Below are 9,766 nucleotides of genomic sequence, written 5' to 3'. Positions count from 1 at the left end.
AGAATCAAAAAAAAAAAAAAAAAAAAATTATGCAATCTGGACTAACAAATTATAAATGAAATTTTACTGATCGGTTAGTTTCGGTTAGTTTCGGTTAGTTTCGGTTAGTTTCGGTTAGTTTCGGTTAGTTTCGGTTAGTTTCGGTTAGTTTCGGTTAGTTTCGGTTAGTTTCGGTTAGTTTCGGTTAGGTTGTGACCGGACGATGGGTCTTGAGAGTTCGGGAGTTATGTGATTTAGGCAGCTTTCCTACCTTTAACACGGTCGCCAGTCCGTTTCTCTAGACTACGGACAAGATCTCTGGATCCCCGGAATGAGAACCCCTTCGCCAGATGAGTACCGCTGCTGCGTCGTCTATCTGGTCCACAGACAGGAACACTGGATCCCCAGGATGAGAACCCCTGTTCCATATGGTCACCACTGCTACGTGGTTCAGCTTGTCTCCCGACAAGATTTATGGATCCCCAGGATGAGAACCCCTGTTGCAGATGAGCACCTTTACCGCTTCGCGGCTCGCTGTACTGCGTAGTTTCCTTTGTGAGAGACAAAGGCACAAAATGACGTCATCCAACCGTCACCTTTGTTCGTCATATGAAATGACGTAACACTCGCGTCACACGCGTTATGAATAATTAATCGAGTTAATTATTCTTTCGGGAATTGCCAGGATGTGGCAGCTTCCCGTCTGTGCCTCAGGATCTGTCCAGGATTCACTGAAACGTCTCCGCGCACAGGATTTCGTTGATGGTTGAATGAACGGGCACACGTTTTATATTATAAATATAAAATTTATTTTAAAAAATATAAAACTAAAATTAGATATATCTATGTATCTCCCGTCACTTCCCATAACAAAAATAAAATACTGCGTACAAATAAAATAAAATTATCTTATGTTTAAAATTGCACGACTGACTCATGCGTGCACGTCGGTGGTCGCGAGAGCAATGAGCCCTGGTCCCTCTCTCGGCTCTCCTTTTATAGGCGCGCCTCGCAAGATGGCGAACTCCTTACGCCAGCGCCTCCTATAAATACGCATAGGCGGTCTTAACTTTAGATATTATATTATTTGCGCTTATCACAATTAACCGCTAACAGTTCGCTTAACGCTTAATTATCGCACTTAATATTTAATTAATAAAATAATAAAGATATAATACTAAATCTAATATATCAGTTCTCGTCAATGGTAAGTACCATTGATGGTAACCCTGAGTATCGGTAACCTTACCGACTGTGCTCGGTCGGTAAGTCGGTCAGGTTTTGTGTCGACCTTTCGGTCGGTCACTTATCGTCCGTCGGTAATATGTCCGGCTCGACTTGCTAAGTGTTTTCGGTTCGGTTAGTTACCGACCGTCGGCTGTCGGTAACTTGTTGTCTTGCAACACTTTAGTTACCTTAAAAAAAATCTGCAGCGGCCGATCTCTTCATCTCGACCTTTGCTGCTGTATCTGGGCTGTCATCTCCTGCGCAGTCCATTTGTTTCCCGGTCGTCGTTGTCTCCGGCTTCCTCTTCGGGATCTTGAAGACTGGGGCCTGCATCCGTGTCAGCTGGACTTCCGGCTGCATTGCCCCCCGTAAAGGGCTTTGTCGTGAGCTTGTTGAACGGCAAGGCTCTTTATTTTGCTGAGGTCGTTCAGTTATGCAGGCTTCGGATAGCTTCTTCTTTTTATATGGAAGATTTTCTTTATCCTCTTCCTTTGTCTGATGGAACATTCTCTCTATCTCCTCCAAAGATAACTTCTTCGGTTTGGGTTCTGCGTCCTTTATTTTGACGTTGCTAATCAGCTTTATTTTGTTCGGGTCGTCTTGTATTATATCTTGGCTCGGTCTCGTTTCTGGCAGCTTATCCTTCGTGCTGTTATCCGCCGAGTCCTCGATGGATAATACTTTATCGGCCTCGCTGGTATTTCCGCTCAAAATTTTTACATTTTTAAGCAATTTACCTTCATCTATGATGAACTCCGCGCTTATTGGTTTTGCTTTTTCTGCCTCGACTTTGAGGAATTTTACCTCGATGATGGATTGTATTTCAAAAAGGTCCTCTCCGTCGTCATCCTTTAGCAGTGTCTTGTCAAAATATGTCTTTGACAATCCTTGCGCCTTTATGGCTGATATAACCATCGCGTTGACCCTGTTGATCTTCTCGCTTTCCGCTTCGATCACTTGGTCGATTTCTACGGGTGTATACTTCTCGTATTCCCCCTCCGTGTCTGCAAATCTTTTCAGCATCTGCATCCTCATATCGCGTCGTCTCTTGACGCCCTTCAGTTTTACTGCTTGAAGTACACGGTCGTATTGTCCGTCTTCTTCCTTGTAAAACTCGTTTACTGCCTCGCTCTTCTGCATTTTGTTTAATAACTGGTTGTATCGACTAACTATTGCACAGCACGATGTCTCAGCTGACATTGAGGTACGGCCATACTGGATCTTGACCTCAGGGCTTGTTTTCATGTTGCTGCGGTCGCTGTCCTTCTGCCATCTATCCTCGGTGTGTTCTAAAGTCTTCTCCACATCGTTAATACGATTAATTTTTTCCCCTAGTCTAGTAACTTTTCGGAAAATCGTATTTTTCGGTGTTTCTCGCGATTTCTCGTTTAATTCTACTTTATTACTAAAGTTTGAACTAATTTCTATATTCTTAAACGCTAAATTTATATTTTTAACGCTATTATCCGCTATTTTCTTTATTGTTAGCGAATTGTTGGAATATTTCTCTTCGGAAACGTATATTCCTGTCCTATTATTATTAATTTGTGAATTTTCACTAGATTCTAGTGATTTTTCCCTAGTAACTTTATTAAATTTAGGTAAATTATTGAAATTTTTACCTTTTTCTGTATTCTGAAGTAATTTATTCAACTTTTGGGTACTTAGCATCGCCATTGCACCGCTCTCTATCTCGTTATCGATAGGTGTTGAAAATCTTGATTCTGACGATGAATTCGTTAATGCATCGACTGTTTCGACATCATTAGTCGACTTTTGGTTTGCAGATGTCTTATCACTAGAATCTAGTGACTTTTCGACATGGTACCTTAAATCTAGGTGACTTAACGTTAAATTTCGATTTGCTTCGAACAGTTTCGGTTTCTTAAGACTAAGTTTAGAGTCTCTATGACTGTCTTTTAAGTCTTTTACGAAAACTTTTTTCTGATTCGGGTTTTCCCTAATTTGGGATTTTTCCGCAACGCATGCACTTTTTGCACTGTCGGGAATACGGATTTCCGATTGAATCGGACTTTCTCTGCTTTCGCGCACACGAAAACTATTTTCGCGCACACTTTGCCTTATTTTGGGTTGTCCTTCGTGATGGGGTTGACATTGGCTTCCCTCGGGTTTACGATCATCCTTCTGGTCAGCTTGGCTGCTTCCGGGTTCCTGATCATCCTTCTGGTCACCGTGGCTGTCTGCTACCCTGGACTCCAAAGATAAGTGTTTGTTCCATCTCGTCAGAGCATATTGTGAGTTAATTGATGCACCTCTGCTCTCGTTGAGATTTTTGGCAAGTTCTCTTCGCGTAATCCTCCCGATCATCAGACATGGTTCGTCTCCCTCGAGGATCATCGCTTCAATTTTTAACTGTTTTCCGTATGCTTCCATTTTAATTGGAACAGTTCGGATTTTAATCTTCTTTTCTCTTTTAAGGTAAGCTGGGATGTTTTTTGGAGTTTTAATCCTCTCCAAAATGTGTCCGTCACTTTCAATCCGTTGGACTGCTTTTTTAGTGATAACGTTGAATTCCCCACGTGTATCCATCAAGATCTTCATTATGTGACCCTCTACTAGACCCATCGTGAATGGAATTTGTTTGTTTCCGTATATCAGGTTGGTTATCCTCGATATATGGCGCATCCCTTTTTCGCTAATCTTTTCTCTCTTCTTTCTTTTCAGAGATTTTTGGCTTACTTCCTGGCTGACCGTTGGCGTTGTTGCTTCGTCGTCCGTGATCTCCACATCTATCGGCGTTGAGTTTCCGTCCGGCTCGCTCCAGGTAAGTTCCTCCTCCCTTGTCGCTTCATCTTGACCTCTCAGATCGTTGATAAAACTGTCGATTTCTTTATGCTGAATTTTACCGACTGGTTTATCAGTTGTCAGCATGTTTATTTGCATCTCGGGCTTTAGTTTTGCCTCGCGGTGCGGTTTTAGTTGTCTGGAGTTGAACGTTCCTAGACTGTTCCCCTCCTCGTCCTCCAACACGTAAGCGTTTGGACGTACCTCCTGTCGTACGGTGTATGGACCTTCGAAAACCAGATGAATTTTCTTCGTCAACCGTCGACTGGCATCGCTCCTTTTGTGTAGTTTCAACCAAACCTTGTCGCCCGGATTGAATGGTTTAGCTTCTCCGTGCTTGTCGGTTTGTGTTTTTCTCTGGTCAGCCCTCTTTTTGAGTGTATCGGCCGCCTTATTGATCTTTCTTTCAAGATCTTCTTCCTCCTCGTCTTGATCGATGTCCTCCTCTTCGTCATCGATATTGCGCTGTGATTCGAATCTCGGATCGATATGCAGTGCGTCTTCGTAGTTAGGATGTAGATCCACCGGTCGGTAGCCCGTACTTCGGTGTGTCGTTGCGTTGATTGTTATCTCCGCGCGTTTGACGATCTTGTCCCATCCTGTTTGTTTCTCGTGCGAGTATAGCCTAATAATTCGGCCTAATTCTCGCATAACCCTCTCAACCGGGTTCGATTGAGGGTTATATGGCGACGTTTTTCGGATGGAAAACCCTATTTCCGTCCCGAACTCTCGCCATCTATTCGTTATAAACTGACCCGCGTTGTCGGTAAGTATTTCGTCCGGTATACCGACTGTTGGAAAATACTCTAATTGCAAGCAATCCATTATGGAGTCTAATTTTTGATTTTTTAACGGAAAGAGTCGCGTTAGTTTAGAAAATTGATCCATTAAGACCAGTATGTATTTATTTCCGCGTGGAGTTTGCGGCAATGGTCCAAATAAATCAAGAGATATTACTTGGCCAGGTTTCTCCGGTAATGTATAGTACTCGGTACCCCTCGTCGGTCGGGTATAGTACTTCGTGGCTTGACACGCTTCACAGGACGCTACTACGTCTCGTACCACGCGCTCTAAATTCAATATCGACATGTATCGTTCTACGAAGTCGGTAACTTTGTCGGTACCAAAATGCAGTAGGTAATTGTGTACCCTATCTACAATCTTCCATTTAATGGACTCTGGTACAATTACACGATCTCCGCCTGTTTTATTTAGTCGAATCAAACCTTCGCGTTCTTGAAAATTGTATGGACGTTCGCGAGTTTGCTCTAACAGTTCCTCGTCCGCCCGTTGCGCTTCCGCAATGATCTCGCACCAATTTGACGTTTCGGTATCGTCGTTCGGTTTGCTTATCGCTGCGATACGCTTAGTTTTCTCCTCCTTCTTTACGTAACCGTTTTTAACATTATTACGCGACAGTGTGTCCGCGATTTTGTTTTCTTTTCCCGGTACGTGAATTATCTCGAGCTGGAATTCGTTGAGAAACGACATCCATCTCGCGATCCGCGAACTGTCGTCCGCGCATGCTCCTACAAACTTTAACGCCCGATGATCGGAGTGAACTCTAACGTGTCGGCCTAGCAACGTAGTGTGCCATTTTCTAAGCGCCCACACCAATGCGAGACATTCTATCTCTGTTACCGTATAGTTCAATTCAGCCCCCTTCAGGCTACGGCTCGCATAGGCTACCGTGAATTTATCCTCCGATTTATCGTCGTTGTACTGGTACAGCATCGCGCCTAGTCCGTACTTGGACGCGTCGACGTAAATACCAAATTTCATTCCCGGACGAATCACGAATAAACTATCCGCTTCCTCGAACGCTCGTTTAATCGCCTCAAACGCTTGTTGCGTTTCCTCGGTCCATAGGAATTTTATCGATTTCTTTAGTAAGTTTTCGAGTGGTTTTGTCAATTTAGACAAATTTCGCACAAAACGACGATCCCAGTTTACGAGTCCCAGGAAAGCTTGAATGGCTTTCTTATTTTTGGGTTTCTCGAAGTTTCTAATCGCGTTTTTCGTACTTTCGTTCATTTCTGCCTTCACGTTATCGAACGTGTGTCCCAGAAAAGTTATCTCGGTTCGGAGAAATTCGCATTTGTCGCGGTTCAATCTAAACCCTACTCTGCGCAATTTCTCGAGCACATAGTTCACATGGAACAAGTGTTCTTCTATTGTATCCGACGCGATCAGTATGTCGTCTAGATATACGATGGTAAACGCATCGCATTCGTCCCCTATCGCCGCTCGCATAGCTCGCGTAAACGAAGCACCCGCTGTTTTCAGCCCGAAAGGTAAACGTTTAAAGACGTACGATCTATTGTCGAACATAAATCCGGTGTATCGCTTGCTTTCCGCGGTTAACGGTATCTGCCAGAACGCTTTGGCCACGTCCAGCGTCGTGAAGTAACTTTTATTGCCTATTCGGCGAAATACTTCGTCGATCGTCGGAGGTTGCTCGTGGTCGTTGGTCATTCGTTTGTTCAACTCGCGCGCATCTACGCAAAGTCGAATGTCACCAGACTTTTTCACTACTATCACGACTGGGTTTATGTACTGAGTCGTGGCTTTCTCGATTATATCCTGATCTTCGAGTTCCGCTAAGTGTTCGCGCACCCGATCTCTGTGTACCTCCGGCGCAGGATATAGTTTCGTTTTAAACGGCTTTTCCGAAATCATTTTTATCTCGTGTCGGTAATGCGTTACGCACCCTATCACGTCTTCGAACAACTCGCCGTTGTTGTTAATAATAATATTTAATTGTCTTTCCGCGGTGTCTATGTCTATCGCGTTTAATTCGACAATCGGTTCCTCTCCTTCCGGAAAGTCTAATGTAAACCGGCTTACGTCGCATCGTAAAGTCGCGGTTTGTTCGGACAAGAAATCATGCCCTAGTATCATGTCGTAAGACAAGTTCCTAACCACGTATACCTCGTAAGTGAATTCTCTACCCGTTAAAAGGAAAGTCAACTGTACTCGGTTCGCGATTGGCTGCCCTCGGTCGGAGAACGCTCCTACCAAGGAAAATTTCCTTATCGGTATGATCCTCATTGGGATCTTTCTTTGGTTTAACGTGTCGTATAAGGCTTTAGTTATCGCGGATATCTGTGCCCCGGTATCGATTAACGTTTTTACCGACACGTCCCCTATCTTTACCTCCGCGTACGGCATCGCCCTCGCGTTGGTTTTTTCTTGATCCTCCTTAGATAGATCGTCTACTTCGCGAATTATTTCCTTAGTCCTCATAATCGCGATTTTCTTATCGGGTTCTACGTCGTCCTCCGCTTCGCTCGTCTCTTCCCTCGTATCGATAGTCGCTACTTGTTTTCGCTGAGCAAGATCGTTTTTTACCGACACTTGTTTGAGCGTTTTATTACCGGCGCTCTTGTCGTATTTATTGACCCCTTTATTGCCCATTTTATCGACACTTTCTCTTGGTTCTGAGGTTTTCGCGGTATCTGGCGTATGTTCCGTGTTTTCGCGTTTCGCGTTATTAGCTTGATAACCCGTATTGGGTTTCGCGCTCGTTTGGTTTCGCTCACTCGTGTTTGCGAACCGTTTGTTGTTTACCCGATCCCTATTTGGATATTCGGATTTAGTTTTCGGCGTTTCGGTACGCGGTTTCTGCGCTTGTATCCTTTTACGCTCGTAATCTAGTTCGTCTAGTAGTTTTATAAACTCTTCGACTGTTTTTACCGTAGTCGGTCTAATTTCCCTAGCTACGGTTTCGCCAAAGTGCCTTTTTACGCATCTTATGACTTCATGATCCGCCATTGGCGGTGACAAATATTTGGCTTGCTTGGATACGTTCAACGCGTATTCCGACATCGAGATCGCGGAGTCGTAGTTATACTTTCCGTTGTATACCTCTTCGCGGAATCGCGCCTGTTGTTCCTCGCCCCAAAAATAGTCTCTGAACGCTTCTTTCGCGTCCACTATATCGTCGGGATCGCGGATATCATGCCAGCTGGCTGCCGCGCCACGCATGCACCTACCAAAGTAATAGAGCTGGTCACGCTCGTCTACCCCCTCGTACTTTACGATATTCTCGAATTTCCGTAGGAATTTAATAGGATTCTGCGCGTCATTCCTCCCGGTGAACTTTAGTTCCTCGAATGGGTTCTTCAACCAACCCCCCCTCGGTAACTTAGCTCGTACGATCGTATTTTCACCTATAGTTACGAAAGGACCCCTGGAAACCTCTTCATCGCTCGACGTTGTGTCGCGGACCCTGTTAGTCTCGGCGCGTCTCGATTCGGTCGCGTTTCCTTTACCTCGAGCCTCAATCGCGTCTAGTCGGTTACTAATTGACCTCAACAGTATCGATAACTTATCATCCGTGGATGGGTTACCGACCATGCCTTGCCTGACTCGCATGATACGGTCAGTTCCTACCTTACCGACTGTTGGATCGGTTTGGTAGTTATCGACTTTACCGACGTGTCCGCCGGTCAAGTCTCTTACCTCGTTATCGACTCGTGACTTTGGTATTGTATTGGACGACTCTGTCATCATCCTACCTAATCTACTTGTCACTTTGTCTAACTGTGCACGCAGCATATCCACTTCCGCGCACTTGACACCCAACATTTCTTCCGCGCTCATCGTTGATTTCGAACGCGTCGTTACTTTATCGCGTACTTCCGTATATCGCGACGTAATCTCATCATTCGCGTCTTCGCTCGCGTCCGTCGCACTCTCGTTTTGACTTCCGGTTACGAATTTCGCGATATTTTCCCCACGAATCGGCGAATGCTTCACCGGTCCCGGGATTCTCTTAGCGATCTCGCTCGCTACCTCCTCACACTCTCTCTCGTCTTTGTCGGTCATTATTACTATGTCCGCGTATCAGGCTCTACCGTTAACAATTGCCGTATCGCTACGCACGATGGAACACGGTTTTTCGTCACGCTCGCTACTCGACTTCACCGCGTGAACACGTATTCGTGAAGCACTAACGACACTTGGTTAGCAACGTCCTGTCACGGTCGCCAATTCGAAAAAGAGAATATAAATCTGGTCGCCAATTCGAAAGAAATACGATCTGCCAATTATATTTTTTCTACTGGGTTATGTTACTTTACCGCGCGATATTCCCACAGACACGGGACACCGGACTTCGTTTCCAAAACAGGATTCGCGGTTACGGTATCAAATTCCCCGCAGACTAGCACAATAATACTGTGACCGGACGATGGGTCTTGAGAGTTCGGGAGTTATGTGATTTAGGCAGCTTTCCTACCTTTAACACGGTCGCCAGTCCGTTTCTCTAGACTACGGACAAGATCTCTGGATCCCCGGAATGAGAACCCCTTCGCCAGATGAGTACCGCTGCTGCGTCGTCTATCTGGTCCACAGACAGGAACACTGGATCCCCAGGATGAGAACCCCTGTTCCATATGGTCACCACTGCTACGTGGTTCAGCTTGTCTCCCGACAAGATTTATGGATCCCCAGGATGAGAACCCCTGTTGCAGATGAGCACCTTTACCGCTTCGCGGCTCGCTGTACTGCGTAGTTTCCTTTGTGAGAGACAAAGGCACAAAATGACGTCATCCAACCGTCACCTTTGTTCGTCATATGAAATGACGTAACACTCGCGTCACACGCGTTATGAATAATTAATCGAGTTAATTATTCTTTCGGGAATTGCCAGGATGTGGCAGCTTCCCGTCTGTGCCTCAGGATCTGTCCAGGATTCACTGAAACGTCTCCGCGCACAGGATTTCGTTGATGGTTGAATGAACGGGCACAC

At 45.1% G+C, this 9,766-nt stretch overlaps 1 protein-coding gene across 1 annotated transcript; it reads right to left on the bottom strand.

Annotated features, from left to right (window-relative positions):
• Positions 1-764: 764 nt before the first annotated feature.
• Positions 765-6,500, bottom strand: LOC145938798 (uncharacterized). Its single transcript, XM_083042556.1, has 2 exons — positions 1,395-6,500; positions 765-1,022 (listed from the first exon to the last, which is right to left on the bottom strand). The coding sequence occupies exon 1, from the start codon at positions 6,484-6,486 to the stop codon at positions 1,396-1,398; it is 5,091 nt and encodes a 1,696-aa protein (XP_082898682.1). The 5' UTR covers positions 6,487-6,500; the 3' UTR covers positions 765-1,022; position 1,395.
• Positions 6,501-9,766: the final 3,266 nt, after the last annotated feature.

This window comes from Prenolepis imparis, unplaced genomic scaffold (genome assembly GCF_030444845.1).
Source record: "Prenolepis imparis isolate NDT839.2.m4 unplaced genomic scaffold, iyPreImpa1.0 SCAF_7, whole genome shotgun sequence".
In the NCBI taxonomy this organism is placed as follows: domain Eukaryota; kingdom Metazoa; phylum Arthropoda; class Insecta; order Hymenoptera; family Formicidae; genus Prenolepis; species Prenolepis imparis.
This window is presented reverse-complemented; position numbering and strand designations above follow the sequence as displayed.